Source organism: Lissotriton vulgaris, chromosome 6, assembly GCF_964263255.1.
Source record: "Lissotriton vulgaris chromosome 6, aLisVul1.2, whole genome shotgun sequence".
Taxonomy (NCBI): Eukaryota; Metazoa; Chordata; class Amphibia; order Caudata; family Salamandridae; genus Lissotriton; species Lissotriton vulgaris.
The window spans coordinates 1,832,378,247-1,832,399,603 of record NC_141694.1 but is presented as its reverse complement, the minus strand read 5'-3'; the positions used below and the strand labels follow the sequence as shown (position 1 = coordinate 1,832,399,603).

Sequence of the window (21,357 nt, the reverse complement as noted above, 5' to 3'; positions counted from 1 at the left end):
AGCCCATAAATGGGAGTGAATTTGTTGAAGGCCCAAGGGATTGGGGAAACAGACTTAGACTGACCAACTTTGTTACCCCGCCTCCAGAAGATTTCCTTAAAATCTGCAGATCTGTGAGGTTGGGTTCCCCCCGAGACCCTACCACCCCCAAACGTCTGGCAGATAGTCTGGTGGTATTAGAACCTTACATCAGACACCTACTAGACGTCTCGTTTAGTACCAAGACCGTACCCAAAGACTGGAAAAAGGCGGTGGTTCTACCTCTAAGGAAGAAACCAACTATCAGTTTCGAGAAACTAGAGAACCTCCGTCCTATTTCACTCCTACCCTACCTGGCCAAAGTAGCCGAAAAAAACTGTCAATCTGCAACTGATGGACTTCGTGGAAAAGGCTGCCTTGTTACATGACACTCAGTTCGGTTTCCGACCGCGCCATTCTACGGAGTCTGCATTCCTAACAGCGGTGGAGGCCCTACGTCAGGGGCGGATGAGGGTCATACCATGGCCCTCATCCTATTGGACCTGAGTGCAGCTTTCGACACTGTAGCTCACACCACCTTGCTACAGTGTCTGAATAACGGAGGAATATCTGGAGCTGCACTCCAATGGATCCAATCCTTCCTGACTGGGAGAAGCTTCCAAGTTCGCCAGGGTGATCACTACTCCAGAGACATAGGATTGAGCCAGGGCGTTCCCCAGGGATCGTCCCTGAGCCCAACCTTGTTTAATCTCTACGTCTCTCCAGTGGCTCCGATCGCTGTGAGTCATGGACTGAACATTGTGTCATACGCCGATGACACGCAGCTGGTTATCTCCCTCTCACGTGCACCCGGACTGGCTATGGACAGCTTCAGAACATGCATGCAAGATCTTGCAACCTGGATGTCCACCAATTGTCTTAAACTAAATGGCAACAAGACCGAGGTGCTCGTGGTGGGGGGGAATCCATCTGTTTGGTCATCGGCGTGGTTCTCCCCATGCCTAGGAGAGGCCCCCACTCCTCGCCAGGAAGTCAAAAACCTTGGCGTCTGGCTTGATGCCGACCTGTCCTTTGGACCCCAAATAGACCGAGTGGCAGGTGTCTGTTTTGGCGTTTTAAAAACCCTTCAGAAGGTTCTTGTCTTCCTTCCTAGGTCTGCCCGCAAAACGCTAGTACATGCCCTCGTGACCTCACGCCTAGATTACGGCAACCTGCTGTACCTGGGAGCCACTTGCAAGGCAATGAACCGCCTCCAGGTATTACAGAATGTTGCTGCCCGCCTTGTCTTAAAAATCCCAAAAAGATCGGATTCCAAAACTGCCCTTCAGACCCTCCACTGGCTGCCAGTAAGAAGCAGAGTGGAATTCAAAGCCCTCTGTACCTGTCACCGCATTCTTGCCAACAAAGCGCCAATACCACTTCAGAACCTAGTTACCAGGTATGTACCATCTCGAACTCTGCGCTCCTCAAACGGAGGCCTACTTGAGGTACCTAGGGTAAAAAGGGCCCGCATGGGTGGGCGCTCGTTTCGACATTTGATAGCGAAGAGCTGGAACGCCCTGCCCACCAATCTCCGCCTAGACTCTTCTGAATCTAGCTTCCGGAAGAACTTAAAAACTTACCTGTTTGCAAGACAATAGGGCTTCTTCTTACTTCTGCTGGAGGTATTTTCAGTCTTTAGCGCGGGGACATGCTTCGGCGTAACCAGGCGCTCTACAAGCTTCCCTATTATTATTATTATTATTGTTCGCCACCAGGGCACATGGCCAGAAAAGCTTCAACTGGTGCAACAAACAAGAGCAGCGAGATGGCTAGCCAATTGGAGCAGTCTTCAAAATTAAATGATACTAGACACAAGGGGGCTCCATCCTAGATTATAGCAGTGGTTCTTAAACTTTTGACTTCTGTGGATTCCCACTTCATCTGGAACCCAGGGACCCCCACTGAATCAATCCTGAATCATGGGACCCCCACAAAGTTGTTGTGGGATTCCGGGGACCCCGGTCTAAACAATTTCAATACACAAAAAAATATAGAAACAAGCATTCATCAAACATATATACAAATGAAGAAATATTTTAATTAATTGATAAACAAATATAAAAAAACATAATTTTAATGGGAAGGTTGGATCTTTTCTAAATTCCATTGAGGCCACTCATCGTCTATACTATATTTTGGTTGAAGCACTTGCACTGCTCCCATGAGTCAATCTCAGGATGCTGACTTAATTTTTATCTTTCTTTTACTTTTACATAAGGTTTTTAAATTCTCAATTGTCAATTTTGATGTCTTATTTATATACACTTTATTCAATTGTTTAAACTACTAAGCAGTCGAGAACTCCCTGAGGGCCCCCAGGGGTACCTGGACCACATCTTAAGAACCACTGGCTTAGAGCATTCACAGCAACAAACAAACAATACATCTTTAAATTGATACTTTCAATTAAAGTGACGGTTTGATCGATATTACTACTACAGTAATTGGAAAATATATTTTCCTATGAGGTCCTAGAATTGATTTGCTTATTAAACTGATGCATATATCACTTTAGGCGAAGCACTTTATTGATGTTCACATTAGACCTATGGACTATTGTTTTTTTTATGGACAATGAAGTCTGAGGTCAGGGAAACATGTTCACTGATGTAGTTAAAGCAGGTTATTATAGATTATTTTATTAAATTCTATGAATATTCTAAGGGACTGGAAATGTTTTATGGAATATTATTCGGAAATAGATATTCAATTGAACTGATTACGTTTATAAGTGACCGCCCACTAGAAACCGCAGCTACCCAGACTATAGCTCCTACACTAGTCAACCACCATTCCAGCAACTCCTAGACTACCCTCCCAACACTACAAAGGAAAAACCTTTATGGGTGCATTTTAAGGGTTAGTGCCTGGGCTTGTGGTATGTGATGTTGACAACTTTGTGCACCACATCAACTCATTTCTCTGTCTACACTTTGGGTAAATACAACCTCTTCTGTACTTTCTCAGAATTACTATGTCTCTGGGCTGCCTTTTTTTAATTTACTTTTTTTTTAATCTTCCACTTCTACTTGGGAGCAAAATACTTCCCCTTCCAGCATCATAGCCAGATTACTATTTTCAGCAGTAGTCTTATGCAGAAAAATGGCTTACTGTAATAATTTTGTACAATCTGGTAACCTTTTTATATTATATTTCATATATTCACCCCAAACCGTATTTCCGTTAGTTTCTGTCTACGGACATTTTGAAACTTTTCAATCAGAACATGTTGTTTACATCTTTATGTGCCCTGAAATGTTGCCTCAAGATAGAATACTTAATTGACTTGCTCATTCACAACCAACCCTCTTTTGTTGGATAGGTTCTCGTTTTGCACCCAAATATGACCCAAATATGACACTCACTTTTCTAGTCCTCTGATATGATCCTGGTGTGTTGAAAATATGGCCAGCAAGATGATATAAAAAATGTATTCATTACCTTGAGTGGAGGGACTTTCCGCTCCGGCGGCTGCTGCTCTGCAACTTCTGGAAAGGATTTAGGCGGGCTCCGAAATGACTGCTGGCCTTGCTGCGGATCTGCCACTCGTGTTCGCTTTTCTGGACTTGAAGGACTGCTCATGAGATCATCACACTTCCGCTTGTTTCGCTCTACATTGCTGTCGATTTGTGTTTGCGATGGGGTCTCTACTTCCTTTGTCTCCTGTTTTAACTCTCTGTCAAAGGTCACATCTTTGGGAGTTTCCACCAAGTGTGAGCTCTTTGGTTTGCATAGTTCAACGGCAGTGGCGGTGGTGCTGTGCTGCTCCTCCTCTGCCAGTGTGGGTGTCCCTGCCTGCTTTCGTGCAACTCTTCCTGTCTGCTTTGGTGCAACCTCCTCTTCAATCGGTGGACCCAGTGTTTTCTGATTATTAGATTGATCTGTAACCTTCGAAGAGTCCGCAGCGGGAGTGTCACTGAGCTCGAGAGAGGTATCCTCCACAGCTGCCAAGGGATCACCAACTTGCTCGTCTTTTACTTCTACATCTTCAGGATGTTCGTTCTCCACTGTCGTCCTCGCTGCTTCCACCGGCTCATGGTCCTCAGGTTCAGCTTTGACTTCACTTTTGATATCCGCTACTTCTGAGATAGCTGGGGATTCTTTTGACTCAGCTACTGGTTTCGGGGTCTCTTCATCACAAATGCTTACTTCTGTGGTTATCTCGTTGGATTCCTCAAGAGTTAGGCCAGAACTAAGAAAGCAAATAATAAAAACAAGCTATAATTTCATTCAGTAACACAAGTAATGAATTTTGCAGTGGAGTGAAGCTCCAGTACAAATGGATCAAGGAAGGTATCCTGAATATTCAGCAGTATCTATACACACAGGCTAGACATACTACACATCTAAATTGAGACAAACTCCACATTCAGTACTTAAACGTCAACATACTGTCGGACAGCCTGAGCAGTTCATGACTAACAGAGTATCTGAGTATTTTAAGGTATCAATTAAGGTATCTTGGATCAGTCGAAACCAAAAGCATCATACAAATATTCTGAGCCTTGTTTATAGTGTTGGTCTAAGTTGGTTTAACCATGAGCTAATGTCCCTATGGTATACTGAAAGTAAAATTGTCTACATCTGCAAAAGAGAGGGATTTGCCGCAGATATTTAGCAACAAAGTCACAGATTCAATATAGCTGTAGGGAACAAGCTCCGAAATGTACACTAGTATGCTCACGCCAATGGTTGGAGTTAACCTACGACTTTCTATCAATAGCCAAATAATTTCTTTAGTACTCCCGGTAATCTACAAGGGCTACATAGTCCTAGGGGTACTTGAATGCTTAACCATTTATGCATATAGTTATCTTACAGGTGTACATTTATGCATGCAGGAATGCAACGAAAAAGTGGAAATATTCTTGCAAAGTTTGTTTTTCCTTATTCAACATGGAAAACTTTTTTTGTTCACTTTGGTGGATCACCCACACCAACAGGTCCATAAAACTGGGAAACTGTATAACTTTAGGGAATCTACATGAAAAGGTTTGGTAAATACCCACAAACTTACAAGTTTGTGAGTGTTAAGCAGCTTATGCTGATGAGCAGCCCCACTCTCCGTCAGGTACTGGGACAGGCGCGCTCAAACAGTACATCAGCTATATTAGGAGAACTTCCATGAGATGAAATCCCATTTGTAAGGGCAAAATTGGCTTTTGCTCTAAAAAATATATTTTTTTACACACCTTGTTGAAGTTCTGTGATGGAAAAGATTTACAAATTTGTCCTGCTGGTTTTATACCATATACTTGCCTCAGTCAGAACTGACAGGTAATGATCAACTGTTTTTCAAGGAATACGTGAACTTTTGCAACAATGGAGAACGTGGATGTGAGGTTGTTAACTCTCTACTTGTATGGGGTCCATTGTTGGACTTTTGAGGAGGATGTTGATGAGGGCATGCTTAGAGCACTGGAGAGTAACCATTCCTCGAGGAAGCATTGCTCAATTTCCTGATGTGGGCCGGGGGGGTTGGGGTATAGAGGACTGGTGCACATTATATAGGTAGAGCAACCAGCGAGTGTCCAGCTTTAGGTATCCCTGGACATGTATGAAAGCTCTCATCAGTCCTGATGGGTGTGATCATGATAAGAAATATTTATGTAGAAATAGACACCTTGGTTGATGAACAATAAGGGCATCAAGTGTAGAAATGTTCCAAAAGCCGACCCAAGGGTGTTTGGTGCAATAGATGTAAAAAGCTTACATCACTCCTGTATCAGGGAAAGTATCGAGGCCACTGGACTCCAGTATGTTCACATCTAGACTGTCATCTTCCTAATGCTGGGGTAAATCATCCTCATCATCACCATTCAGAAACAGACCAAAAGGAAGATGGCACCTCTGAGGAAGGCGGTAGTGGGAGTGCATTATCTGAGACCGAGTGTACCGCGAACAGCGTGCTCTACAGTGGAGTCGGAGTGAGACCTCAGTCGGAGCAGGGGCAGAGTCGGCCTAAAGTGGGACATCATAGTCATAACTATCAGGCCCCACCCTTCTGGTTGCTGCAGATGTTGGGGAACAAAGGCAGGCCAGTTGAAATAGTGTCAAAAAGAGACAGCCTGGCCTTCTTAAAGGTCTCAACCTGCTGCAGCTTCGCTGATGGCCTGGGAAATTTGGGGCGCATTGGGACCAGATGTGAAATCCGCTCCGTAACTGGGGATTGGCAGCGAAATTGACTGCCACTTTAATGCCCAAGAGACATCTCTTTAGACAGAGTGGCAGGATGGGGTCAATTTCTGCTTCAACTTCTTATTCGTCTCCTTTGACTTGGACACCAACTTACTGGATGACTTTGACTGAAAATAAGAGCAGCTGTGGGAGCGGCCTCAAGAGCGGGAAAGGGTCCGCACCCTCAACTTAGAGAGGAACTTAAGCGAGGGTCAATGCCTTCTTTTGATGTTCGACAATGTACAGCTTTGTTCCCTGCTCCAGGATCCAATTTGAGTGCACTAGGGTAAATTTGTAACACGACGTGGAGTCGTACCATGAGCTGGAACACCAAAGGCACACTTCACTCAGGTTTGCTACTGACATCAGTTTCTGTCAGTTACGGCATGGTTTGAACCCTGTAGTCCTCTATGAGGACAACGCTCATTTGCAGACTAGATTAAATTTTGAAAAAAATGGTCAATGGACAAAAATGTTATTGGTGATCCGGATTCGCGTTCCAATGTGTGGAATGAAACTACTCGATGTCAATGCGCAAGGTGGAGCATCATTTCCAGGGACACACTGAGCCCATGCCGAGCTGCACAGTGCAGGAGCACTGCTGTGAAGATCTCCATATTCAGTCTGGTGCCTGGGAAATATTCTAAAGGTGAGGAATCTGCGATTCGAAGAATCCATCAGAAATTATTTTCCTGATGAATAAGCAGCTCTAGCCTTCTTAACAATGGTTTAAAAGATGCTCTTTGGGGGACTGGGAGATAGTTAAGATATTTGAAAAAACGCCAAGTAGTTGACTTGAGAAGTATGCAGAGGATGGATGTTCATAAAGAAGGCTGGAGAGTACCCTGCTCTCTGCAGCTACCAAGGCTTATATGTAAAGTATTTTGAAGAATAGTTAACGTATTCTATACACATATGTATGTAACATAGAACATTTCTCTAGCGCAAAACTAGCCAAAAGGCACTAGAGCGCTGTAAATGGTCAAAGACGAGCGTAAATTCAACGAGGAAAGGAAAGTGTGTTGTGGACGGCTAACAAATAGGGATGTAGTGTTCTTTAAGGGAATGCAGGGGGAGTACGGTGATCTTGTCGGCGCGGTAAGCAGGGGTGGTGGTAGTGATAGCACTGTCAATGTCTTAGCTGGTTTTGAAGTGGATGGTGTGCGGTAAGGGGAGCCAATGGAGTACCATCAAGATGGGGAAGATGTGATCATATTTGTTCAAGCCCTGGATGAGATGTGCTGCGGTGTGAAGGATGCCCCTATTGTATGCCTGTGTGGAGTCTGGGAGACACAGAATAGGGCATTACCACCCGCATCAGCAATAGGTCATTATCATCCAGATGCAAGAGTACGAGGTCTTAAACAGCAGTTCTGAAGTCGCTTTCTGGAAGAAAGAGCTTAGTTTCTTTAGAAGAGAGAGTTTGTACCCAGCTGTCTTTGTTTTTTTTGGGAGTGTGTTCCTAGAGGGGGAGGTTGGTGTCCAGGGTGAATGCACGTGACTTAACATTCGGTGAAAGTTGGAGCTCGAATGTTCATGTCATTGAGCCAGGTTTTTACTGTATCTTATTTACTTGTTCTTGGCAAATTACGTGCATTTTGGTTTGGTTAGACTGGGTTTTATGTAGGCGCTGGACATCCAGGTCTGTATGATGTGCAAGCAGTGTTTGCGGCATTGGGTGTCTGAAGCAGCAGAGACTTTCCTGCAGAGTTGTGTATCATTGGCAAATTGGTGAATCTTGATGCCGTTATCCGTGAGTAGAGAACCAATGCGCCCCATGTAAATGACAGCGAGGTCTACTCCTTCTTATATGCGCGTGCCACACAATCGATGTAACCTGTGAGAAGAAGGATGTCTAGGATGTGTGAAAATGTCGTTATTAACTATGTTTATGCAATAAAGAGGGCATTAAGCTTGCGACTGGTGATGAGGTCTGCGATCTCAGGAGCGCGGAGTACAGGAGAGGGAGTGATAAACATGAATTGAAATGTGTGGTCTGTAGCTTGAGGGCGTTTGGCATCTAGGGGGATGTATATGAGAGTCGGTCTGTGTGTCATTCGAATGTTATGTGAGTGTCAGGGTCATGGGCATCAACACCTGAGTGTGATTGTGGAGGATGGTATTATGGGGTGCTGGGTGATGCCCATGGTTTGTTTACAGTCGTTATTTATTGATATGTTTAGTCTTACAACACTTGGAGCAGTGTTCATTTCCAAGTATGACTTCCAAACAACAGAACTGCACAGTAAAGTTTACCAATCATTTTCAATATTTTTCCATAGATGTGCCAGCTTTGAACATGTGTAATCCTTTTCCAAATCCATGCATTGGATATATTGTGTGGAAGAATTGTACTAGTGGATTAAAAGTCTCTAAACCCCTGGCAAATGGTGGGCGCAATTGTAATAATTGCTTACGGGTAAGACAGGCTTAATCTTTGCCTAGACAGAATCAGCACAACTCGGTAGGCACAATATTAAAGACAAGTTTAGGTTTCAGTTGAAGGCATTTTAAGATCTTTGGAAAACTATTTTAAGAATGACAAATGTCCTTAGTTATTAGCAACACCTTTCTGGATATTTCTAATCTCAAATAAACAGACAGTAGAGGGGCGCTCATGCCCTATCATTCTCTGACTGTAAACCAAGTGCCCCTCGGATTACCAACACTGGTGAACCCATCCCAAGACTTACACTCCTTCCAAAGCCAATTGATTATGAGATCTAGATCGGCTTCTCTGTACGACAGCCACACTGGAGCGACATTCATTAAAGATGGCTTTATGTTGGTTAAGAGGACCAATGACAGACCCCCTGTAACTCTGCTAAAACGCCCAAAGCATTGATCCCTTTTTCTTCCATGAGGGAGGGTCAGCTGAGTTTATTTTCCATCGTAATGCTCCAAAATCTGCAAACATCTAACATTTCGCATAGGGACCTGCCAATGTGCCCACATGCACCTGCACCCGGTGTGCCTAAAACTATTATCTGTGTTCAATGTTTCTTAAAGAACAGTTCAGGAGGGCATCCGAGGCTCATTGCAGTCAAAGTGGAGTGTTGTGACAGGTAATAGAAATGTAGCCCAATTTTTGCAGAGAAGGGTTCAGTTCCTATTCCTTTAAAGCTTTTCTCAAGTGAGAGATACAAAAAGTGAACACAAGGTGGCAAGAATGCTTCCCTACTGTGCTTCGACCACCACAGCGCGCGATGTAGAAGCTTCAAGAGCCAGGTGTTCCACTAGAGAGCGAAAATCATGATTAGAAGAGGCGCTATACCCCACATTGTTGGTGCTTTGGCCACAGCAAGTTCTTGTCGAGTGTGGAGCACAACACAAAACAATTTAACAGGGATGCCCTGTCCCACTGCGCCAAGCAGACATACCCGCGACAAGCGAGCCCTGTCTTGTCCTAGTAGTTGTACTAGCTGAAGTGACCCCCCTCCTTCAGGTGGGCCAGTCACCCCTTTGTAAACTCCTTTCCAACTACAAAGCAATTAACCAACAACTACTTGACTCCATTCTGCATCTCCTACTTTGAAGAGGAATTACAATGAACTTCCAAGTCACTGAGGTAATACCAGTGAAGAACATGACATGACGTAAGGGAAATAACACCGCGGCCCATCATCAAGTGTTGGATTTTACAGTTATATGTGGGAGAAGCTCAGAGATCTTAAGGACGTTACATACAAGTCATAGACATTCTAAATCTAGCCCTTTAATAGCATTCGCCATAACCTTGTCTCGTCATCCCTTTCTAGATCAGCAGTAACAGCAGGAAGATAGCATTCCTACTCAAATTGGGTAGAAACAGAAGCCAACATACATTTTTTTCTGAAAGTTCACATCCTAGAAAAAAATATGAGCTTGCGTACAAGTCTGAAATGGAACAAAATGGCCCCTTTACAGAATTTTGAAGATTCATTGGCAAAATGCAGGCCTACCCACAGACACCAATGAATGCGCTAAAGACATTAATATTTAGGTTGAATGGTTTCTGATATTTAATGGTGTATCTTAGCGATAAATGGACAGTCAGATTGCAGGATCCATGGACTCAACCATTTCTCAGCTCTGGCCCTGCATGCATTCTTCATTCAATTCAGCCACATCAAAAGCACAAAGTTTTGTTCAATCACACATTTTTTCAGAAGTGTCAACTAAGAAAATTTCTTACTTTTGGCCATAATAACTCTCGTAGAATTGCTCTTTCCACGGTTCCACCTTCTTTTCCTTCTCAATTTCCTGCCGTATCCTTAACTGCATCTCTGGAGTGAACTCACCTGCAGGAGCGATGAGGAAAAAGAATTAGCATCGGTGAAAAGCTGACAGGGCTTTGTGATGTGAGTAGAGGCAAAGAGACAAGCTGCGTAACCAGGGACCATTCTATAGGCTACTTTTTATAATACACTTGGAGCAGGGTCGCAATCCGCCTTTTCTGCATGGTCAACCCAGATTTTTTTGTCTTTTTCTGGGCCCTATATTTTCTGACTTTAAAACTCTGCATACCGCTAAGTAGTAGTAAAGTGCTTGCGATTACCGACTGCAACATGCGCTGTACTGTGGAACTCCCTAGTTAGCCTATTTAACTTCTCTACAAAACATTGTAAATAGTGCCTTTAGTGCACCTATGGCATTGAAAGTTAAGTGCCATATGTGGGCTCCAGTGTGTATTTGCCCCACACACCTATATGACTAATTATGTTTCTGCCAGGAGCCCGGCTGTGCACTAGTTCAGCTGCAGTTTAAATGCACTGCAGAGAAATGTGGCAGGGACAAATGCGTTTGCAGTGTAGGAAAAACCTATTTGTATATGTTCAAAAGTCACTCCTAACGTGAGCTTGGTAGGTCCACGGGTTAGGGTGCTCATGTTTAGAAATATGGCACACTATGCATTTTATCACACTACGATTAGTGTGCCTTGAAAGTGAAATAAAACCCCAAAGATATTTAGGATAGGCCTCAACTTTTTAGGCCAAGCCAGGTCCTCCCTGAACTAAAACACAAGCAACCCAGGGCAGGTTTTGCCCCAGTTATTGGCTCATCAGCCGAGTACAGCTTGGTCCCAGTGACACAGAAAATACTGGGTATACCTGTACTTTCACTGGCTAGCCCGTAGGAGAAACCTGGCACTTCTACCGCCACCTCCTCAGAACATTCCTGGAGCTCCTGGAAGAAGGACTTCCTGGAAGAAGAATCCTGACTTCTGATGCCTGCTGGAAGGAGGACTCCCACAAGGACCTCTGAATCCTGCTGGCACATAGAGGCAGGAACTGCTTCCCAAGGGACAAGTGACTGCCCTCCTGCTTACTTTCTTCAGGGAAACAAAAAGCATGACACCTGACTCCAGGAGGGTCCATCAGACTAAAGAGGGCAGACCTGGCTGGAGAAGACAGATGTTAGAAGCCTGCCTCGAAGAGCTAGGATGCTTCTGGACTGGAAATAGCTTTCCCGGGAGTTGGGGAATAAGCCTGAAGGTAAAACCAATGACCGGGACATCCCATTTGATGTTTCCAACCTCCATTCAATCGCTGCAGGCCTTAAAATTGCAGCTAGGTCATGGTGCATTGCGATCTGTTGTTTTTCCATAGTGCTTGACTTTTCTAGACGCTTTTGCCTTAAAACGTATTAAATATATATCTCTTGTTCCCCTTAAACTATTTTGATGATCTTAGCATCTTTTTGTTAATTAAATTGTTATCTGTTTTTCTAAATTGGTTTGCAAATGTTATTGTGTTGTGGTTTTTAGTCTGATATTGCTTGTAATGCTTGAACTTCGAACACGTCTCCGGGGATTACCTGCTGCTGTGGCATGCCTACCAGAGGCTGAGCAGAGATTCCCTCAGAACTGTGGTTTGATCCAACCAGAATGGGTTTATTGAGTTGCTGTGGATGCCTCCTTTCCCAAACAAATAACCCCATTTCCAAGAAACAGTAAATACAATGTTCTGAAAATGTATTTATTTAATTGACTCAAACAAGAAAATAATACAATTTTTTTTGTTAAATGGTCTTATGGTGGCCAATCAACTGCCGTCAGAATAATTAATCCATTGGTATTTACCAAAACCAGAGGCTAATTTATTTCATGTCCCTTACAAGAACGCTAGGCCCTAACTCAGATTTCTGAATCGATAGTTCATTTATAATTGAATGATTGTACTAATCTTCAACAAATGTTTTTCCAGGAGAATATGGCCATAGCTGAGATGTTCTTCCAAGAAACATCACTTCAACTTCTTACAGAATTTCTTACATTCTCTTTGGAGAAAGCGGTTTATAGAAGTAGTAATATTATATAACCAATATCCTCTACTTATTTTCAATGGATGGTAGTTTTCCTGCATACTATCAACCCAAAATAGCAACAAATATCCAACACGTTCCGCAATTGTAAATCGATTCACTAGAGTTGTAACTGGTCAAACACAGAACACCTAGTTACTTCACTACAATATTTACATTGTGTTTTGTTCAAAAGCACAATACCAATATAATTTTTTCTCAAAAGCACAAAACCAATATAAAAAGCCTGGTAAAAAAAAAGTGCCACTTCTGACCTTCCGCGAGGCGCTCCTTCCAGCTCTGGGCTGCCGACGTGAAGAATTCGTTTGTGAGTGCGGAACTACTCAGCTTCATGAGCCCGTCCGCACTAGCCTACGCGAAACAAAAATACAGAAAAACATTAAGATTCTCAGGACCCTTGCTAAGCATGCGTCAAGATTTGTGTTGCTTATAATCTCCATACATTTCCATAGTTCCTGAATGTTATCATTTCAGCCTTTTTCTGATGCACCATTTGAGATTCGACAATGGGTACAGGGATTACATCATAATTGTATGGTGCGTGTCAATAGTCTCCCCTGAGGATGCACACAGCAAGTCTAGTGTTAGTTCATATTGTGCTATAACTATAGGGACCTTGGCATCAGATTGGTTCCTGTGGGTCTCTGGATGGAAACATAATTCTGATGTGCCCATGGATGTTGCATGGAACCTACTCAAATAGTCACAGCAGGTCACATCATGCAAATGACACAGCAAGCAGCTAAGATGCAGTCAGTAAGTCTAAGTCTTTATTAAAGACAAGTAAAGGACATGAAAAATTGTCAAATCTCCTCTTTGGATGCTGTGATCTGTCAGTAAGGAAATGCACCATGTTTTATTTTCCCATTTCATTCTATCCCTTGGCAGATATCTGGAAACAAACCAGCAAATGATGAATATTTTTACTATTTGTGTGCCAATACCACACCAATAACTCTATGTTACATGTCAATACGGTTAACCACAAGGTCCTATTAAATCACCTAAACAGCATAGGAATAAAGGTCACTGCACTGGCTACACTCAGATAGCTCCTTTCAGACAGAGAACAATCGACTCTACCCCCTTCTGCCTGCCTTTTGGTGTCCTGCAGGGATCATCACTTAGCCCAACACTTTTCTTTTGATCAACTTTGTTTTATTGGTTTCAGCAACATGGCACACATTATCAGACAGACAAATCCAATATCTTGATAATGCTTGTACCCCCCACCCAGCTCTTACTCCAAACCCCTCCTCACTGGAAGGTTGCATTGTGTCCATGCAGGCCAGCGGGGGCGATATGAATCCAAACCATGCAACTAACATTTCCCGTGCCCGAACCCCCCTACCCTTTCCCCAACCCCCACCTCCCCCCAACTAACCCCGTCCACCCCTTCCCCCTCTCCGGTGTGTTCTCTTGCCTCTCCAAGTAACACTGTGGAATCGTCCCTACTGGACCTTTAATTTCTGGTCTCTGGGTTCTTGTGGAATTCATCCACCAGGCGGAGGACCTTGAGATATTTTGGGCATGTCAGCTCGTTAACACCTTGGCTGCTCGAGATATTCTTCCCCTGTGCTGGACCACAATAGAAACGGGTGTGGTCATGACGAGCTCAGCTCGTCATGAGCACAAGAGAACTGTGCTTCATGACGAGCTGAGCTCGTCATGAGCACCGAAGGGATTAAATTCTTGAGTGAGCAGTGAGACTAGTGGCTGCCAAGTCTCCCTGAAGGAGTAGCCCAACACTTTTTAACATCTATTTTACACCCCTTGCAAGTCTGATCAGATCTTTCAACTTCTCCTTGATGTTATATGCCGATGACACACAAATCATTGTATCGATCTGCAGTGTCTTTCATAAAACAGCTGCTCGATTCCATGACTGTATGGAAGAAGTGGGGAGCTGATGATACAAAACTGCCTGAAACTGAACTGGAGCAGGACTGAGGTTCTCCTTTTTGGTAATAATCCATCCTTTGGTCTCTCCTTGGGTGGCCACTGAATCTGGGGACACTTCCCACTCCTGTCAAGAAGGTGAGAAGCCTGGGTGTCTTGTTTGACGACAAACTGATGTTCGAAGAACAGGTGAATGTACTAACCTCATCCTCGTTTAACACCTTAAGGGCAGTTAAAAAAATTATTCCGTTTATTCCCCATGAACCCCAGAAAACAGTAATCATTACTCTCGCCCTGTCACAGATAGTTAACTGCAATACCCTCTACCTCAAAATGCAACAACGGTTGCTAAGAAAGCTTCAGACTCTACAAAATGCAGCTGCCCGGATGCTACTGGGGATGCCAAAGTTCCAATCAGTCTCCCAAGCTCTACATACACTTCACTGGCTGCCCACCAACCAACGGATCAGCTTCATAAACACTCTGCATCACCTTCAATGATATACCCCCGCCAGAACTCTTTGCTCTTCCTCAGCTAAGAATGTTAGGATTCACATTTTTAATTGGCCAACTGTTGTGGCAGGTGTTTAATCTGTAGCACCGCTAAGTTGTGGAACAGCCTTCCACTTTATTTAAAATCACAGACCTCCCTACTAAAGGTCCAGGAAAGATCTAAGGACCTGGCTCTTCACAACTTAATCATAAAACCATCTTTGGATAATTCTTCTCTCTCTATGTCATAGTACTTTAAGGTCCATGGCACCTCAGCGCCAAGACACTTCTGGGCATATGCGCATTTAAAAATAATTAACATGAACAATATCCTGGAGGAATAGGTAAGCTACCACCAGGTCAAGCCAACCTAGGTGAAGCCTGGCATGTCAGTGACTGTAATTGCAGGAACAGGTACACTTTATTTATTTATAGAGTTTTATATAGCGCAAACATGACCCATGGGTATCAGATCGCGTAAATAATTTTACTTTACATTAACAGCAGAGTTCACAAATCAAGGCACTGTATAGCATAAGTATTAATAAATGTCCTGTAAACACAAAAAACATTTTTAATCAAACCCCATGAATAGAAAAGAATACATTTCACAACTGTTGGCCAGGGCGCCAATGCAAAGGCATGGGAGTAGGGTTAATATGAACTCTGTGATTGTATCTAACCGGAGCTGAGTTTATCAACCACATTTTACACCCTGTGAGGTTTGTAAAGCAGATGAAGGCTCCGGCCAGGCTTTACCAACTCCGAATTACACTTACTTGATGGGACAAAATGCGCAAAGTCGAGAACTAACAGTGGTACTGGCGAGGCCAGAGGGAATTACCATTTCTGATCTAAGAAACTATTTAGTCCTGCAGCTACATTTTTGTAAAATGGGAAAGATCCGTATCTCACATATATTTATGTTCTGATAAATACATATACATCCCCCCCAGCAACACCCTTTCTAGAGGAAACTCAGCACACAGAAGTAGTTTAGAAAAGTCTGGAGACAATCAGATATGAAAAAACTGGCTCTATTCAAAGAGAAAGTCCGAAAACACAAACATTTAGCAATGCTTTACTGTGCACTCGGAGGCTGAACTCAATTACCCTTCCTTTCAGACGTCACAGTGGATTACCGCCAGCCACCGCAGTGTTTTGTATGATGTCCAAAGAACCGTAGCCTTCCACTTCTATGATCAGCAAACACATGTGGTCACACAATTAAGACAGCATGACAAATGGTGCATTCTGGGTAATTCTCTTGCTAAGATACGCACTAGGTTTTTTTTTATGTTTGAGATTCATGAACAAGGCATTCCAGAAATATGAATGCAATTTTTCATCATTTTCTGTCTCTGGAACTTGGAAATACTATATAGAAGTTTGAAAAAGTTGTGAGCCCACAAGATGCTGCTAAAATGGAGTCAACCGGTAAACAGTTAATAGGAAAACAAAATGTACTTCCTGGAAGAAAACTCTGCATGGGTCAAGGAATCCCTGGACGGGTGGTACACCTTTCTACCTTATGCCGGTCACTGCCCGTGCCATCTGTCGTGCTAGGCATTCTGCTTTAGTCCACCTGCAATGCTCTCGATGCAACACCTCCTGGAAGAAACATCTTCTGAACTTCGACAAATCCTGCAGTTACCAATCTACCAATCACCTCCTCTCCATGAGGCGGAATTCAGCTCTAGATGCATATTAACCACCACAGGCTGCTTCAATGCTACCCGTCCGGGTGCACCCTCACTGCAGAGACCAAGGAGGATTGGCTACTCTTCCATATACTCCTGTCTGCAGCATTCAACGGTATCAAGCATCACGTCTTCCTTGAACCCGTCTTCACTTGCAGGGACAAGGCAGATATTGGTCTGAACCCCCTCTTTACTCCCAGCTGGACATCAATACGTTATTTAGAATGAGTAAGATCAGCTTTTCTCCAAGTAGCCAACAGCCCTCCATCAGTAGTCCAAGTCTCCAGCACAGAATCGAGCCATGCACGCCCCCAAGATCCCAGTTTCACTATCCAAGCCCTCGGGCCACAAAACATTACCTGTATCTGTAAAGTGCAATTTCAACTCGAAGGGTATCTTAGCACTGAAAAAACGAATGTTTATATTTACCAAGCTCCATGGCAGTCATTTTGTCAATCCCAAAAGAATGGACGCCTGAGTGGGACCTCTGGGATTTGAACCTGTGACCACTGGGTCAAACACAGATCCCTACAATGGATGCATTAGTCGACTGGGCCACACGACACGTCCTGTCCTGTCCAATCGATGTTGGCTTGCCAGACACCAGTCACAACTGCCCTTCGCAATACTGTGCGGATAATCAGGACATAAAGAAAACATTTACCACATCTCCCATCCACTCAAAAACACCCAACTGATCTGCATAAAAACTAGGGAACAAACTGCTTATGTACCTTCAACTCTCCTACTCAGTAAACTACTGCTTCTTCATAGTCCTGCAGCCTCCTGACTAATTCTCCCCTGATGTGCCTTCCAATCAATCAGTCAATCAGGATCTGCGTCGCCTGTGAGGTCTCAAGGAGCTGTCGGCTAGCTCTGCCTGTTCTCCGGTTGGTTAACCATCCATGCCTTGAGGTCCTTCTTGAATTGGTCCTATCGTCCTTTTGGTTTCAATATGTAGCAAAGTCTATATCTGAGGTAAAATAAATTAACACAAACGACCCAGGAGGGATCATATTAACACGCAAGCGTCTGAACTATAACTAAATTACCTTAAAATGACCCACACATAATGGACCTAAGAACAATAATAAATTACTAATGGAAATGAATGATATTGTAGTCAAACATGGATTCATTATAAAGGTGCTACAATATATTTTTTTTAAAGTTAAGAGGTGCAGGGCTGATATGCATTAAACATGCAGTTGGTTAAACTAAACACAAGTTTAGCAGGTAAACTAACACAGTGGCCGTAAAAAATATTGGGAGGAGCTTTAGCAAGTCTATGTTGATCACCTCCTTAGAGCCCATGCATCAGAAGAAGGGGAAATAGTCCTAAGTTATACAAATATTGGCGTTTCAACACTACTAGGTGATTTAACGGGGTCATCATCAGGATAAGGTCAGGGACATTGTGGGAGTAACAACCTTTTTTAATAAAAACAAAGGTATGCAACACTCGATGCCGATCTGTGACAGGCCGGATTAATTAAAAGTCACAGGAAAGAGCTGGATCAGTTATTGGGAGGTGCAGCAACTTACCCGACGCCAAGCCAAAGATGAGACAATCAGTTTATAAGGCTATATCAATCTTCAAATAGAACACGGGCATCCGCAGCCCAAAGAGGATTGAAGTACCACTACAGAAGGCTGCGTAAAACCATCACAGTCCTATGCTCAAGATGGGACCTTTTTTTCTGCATGAAATGTTATTGTCCTGGTTCCAAGGGTCAGAGGCCTAGGCCTATTACTGCTGTAGGTCTAACACATAGACAGCCTTCCCTCTCACACCTTAATTCCACAGGTATTTATGTGGATACGTAGTAATTTCAAACTCCTTGAGGGCACTCCGCTACCTGGCACGGACCCCTGTCACTACGTGAAGGATGGAGCTGCCTCTTTGGGTAGCTCCTTCATCACAAGGACAGCACATGCACACAGATAGCTAGATGCTGAGATGTTTGATGAACATCTGCTGAAGCTCAAAATAACACTTTAGGAAGGGCTTAATTAAAAAAAGAAACCTCATTGATCAAGAATATTCAGCCCATCACAGCACTGACCCTGTGAAACAACTCATCTGGGACAACAAGTTATAGACCAACAAGAAAATCCAAAATGAGACTCACAAATTTTAGAAGGGAACACGGAGTAATGACGTTAAGCCTCAGTATCCAAAATCACCAATGACAGATTGAATCTGACAGCCGTAAGAGAAACCATTGATTGCTCTGCCCCAGAGATTTACTACATGATTACATTACACCAAATATTTCTGTTTAGTTTACTGGGTGCATTTATAGAATGCAGGCCTGATCCGAAGAGGCAGCAGATCATGGTATTCTGTAATAGGATAATTCGTGCCACAGGAAGGATTTTAGAATACAAGAACAACTTCTGTAACACTCTTTCAGGTGGATACTATATTCAACCGGAGGTTCCTCACCTTTACAATATCTCCAGGCATCAGACTGGATCCGGAAGATTATTCAGCACGGCCACATGCGCGTCGCTAAGTGGCGTGATGCAGCTTCAGATCGACTTTGCTTCCCCGGAAGTGATGTCTGGAACCACATTTAGGCACCCCCAAGCGCAATAATAGTTTCTTTTTAAACAGTTGCGCCCTGGAACATGAAACCCAAGGATCAATTGATATTACCAGAGTGCAGATCTCTAAATTGGAACCTTTTGAGATGGATAAGAGTCCATTCCATGGAATGGGGAATTGGGAGGGTGCTGAGGAAACTGCGATTAGATACAGTATCCACCAGAAAGAGCATTACCGAAGGAAAGTAACTTGTTCTTGGAATGGATACTTCTAACTGCTCACGTTTGCAATAGGTAGCAAAGCAGTACGCTTTCTGGTGGCGGGTCTGTGGAGGGACTCGGAACAAAAAGTCATGCAGAACCAAATGGCAAAAATGCCCTTCTCGTCAGACCGGACTGTAAAGGAAGTAGTGCTTTGTGAAAGCGTGCACTCATGGCCTCATAGCAGCTTCACGAATATCCAGGACAAGCAGTCTGCATGCCAGCTCATTTGCAGCAGCCTTGTCTGTGGTGGAGTGAGACCTCAATCCATCGGGGGGGGGGATTTTGTAGAAAGATGCAGAGCAGGCAGCATGTCATCCACTTTTTTGGGAGGAAGATCGAATGTAGTCAACTGCAACCGCCTAGAGGTGCAGATTGTGCATGCCTGGGTGCAAGACCCAACAGAAGATCCTCCCGAAGCGGATGCTTGAGCTGAGGAGAGATGCTTCTGCGCAGACGTTCCATGAATAGCAATCTCCTTGCCCAGTTCGGAGCTCCTAGGATGACGTGGGCATGTTTTTGCTCTTCTTTAGAACACAGGGCAGAAGACGTAGTGTCAGGAAGGCATAGAGGGGTCCCATGCTCCACTATAAATGGAATGTGTCTTTGGGAAAGAGACTTCTTAAACGCCAATGTGCAAAAGCATTGACACTGCTCATTCTCGTCGGTGGTAAAGATATCGAGGCAGAGTTTTCCCCATTGTTGGAAAACACCCTGCGTTATCTCCAAGTCTAGATGGTATTCAGGATCGGCTAGGCATTGCTGGCTGACTTTGTTCACCCTGGCATTTTAAGATACCCCCAGGTGGTGTACTACCAGGCAGATACCCTGACGATCCAGTAAGTTCCAACAGCGCAGGGCCTCCTTGAACACAGCCCAGGACCCAACCCCGCCCTGTTTGCTGCAATACCACTTGGTGGTGTTGCCTGTAAGGCCCTGAACCAGCTTACCTTCAGTGGGTGATAGAAAGGCTTTCAACGCCAAGGAAAGGAAGGAAATGTCCCACAACTCCAAGTTGATGTGAAGACAGGTCTCTGCCAGAGGCCTCTGAGCTCCACCTCTCTCAAATAATCTCCCCAGCACAGCAGTGATGCATCTGTCACCGCCGTCAGCTCTGGGAGAAGTAAGAAGAGGCGGCTGCTGCTGACCCAATTGTAGTCGAACAGCCAATACTGCAGATCTTTGCAGGTTCCTCTGAAACATGGATGGTGTCAGACAGGGTCCCCTGTTGCTGGGCCCACTCAGACTTCAGATCCCACTGTAAAGCTTGTATGTGCCATCTAGCATGATTGACAAGCAGGATGCAGGAGGGTAGTAGACCAAAAAGCATCAAAGTCATCCTCACAGAGTTCCAGGACAGAGGCTGAAACATTAGGATCATAGCACGGATGCCCAGGACTCGTTGATCCAGAGGAGAGGCCTGAAAGCGCCCCTTATCCATGACGGCTTGGATGAAAAGAAGCCTTTAGGAAGGAGTTGCATGTGACTTCAGCAGGTCAAAAATGAAATAATGAGAGTTCCACCAAAGTGGGTGCATTTACAGAGCCAGGTGCCACTTTCATGTGAACAGTGGCCTGGTGGTCACCTAATGCTGCAAATGTTCCCTTCAGAAGTAGCCATTTTCTCACTAAAATATATACACACTGGCATGAGGTACTCTGATGGGAAACTAAGTCAGTCACCTTTGAAAAGATACACTTCATTTATTTGAATTAATGTTTTAGTTTTACGCGACACCTAGGCCACTTCCTTGTCCACGACAGCAAAAGCACAAGACATGACAATGAAAAAAGGTCCAAGCACAGGGGAGCTTGGAGTCCCACCTATACGTATGACGACCCTTAACCTGGCACCTCTGCAGTTAGGACATAAATGAAAACCTGATTGAATAACTTGTTTTTTAGGAGTGTACCAAACAGGAGGTACTGGGCATGAGTTTAGCGGTAGAGTCGAA

The 21,357-nt window shown here is 44.0% G+C and overlaps 1 protein-coding gene across 3 annotated transcripts in view; it reads right to left on the bottom strand.

Annotated features, from left to right (window-relative positions):
- Positions 1–21,357, bottom strand: part of ASXL2 (ASXL transcriptional regulator 2) — a 400,829-nt gene that overhangs the window by 6,517 nt on the left and 372,955 nt on the right. For all 3 annotated transcript variants that reach the window (XM_086928104.1, XM_086928105.1, XM_086928106.1), the window contains 3 exons: positions 12,756–12,852; positions 10,373–10,478; positions 3,463–4,213 (listed from right to left, as the gene is read on the bottom strand). In XM_086928104.1, the coding sequence (XP_086784230.1) occupies positions 3,463–4,213; positions 10,373–10,478; positions 12,756–12,852 (954 nt within the window). The remainder of the gene's footprint in view (positions 1–3,462; positions 4,214–10,372; positions 10,479–12,755; positions 12,853–21,357) is intronic.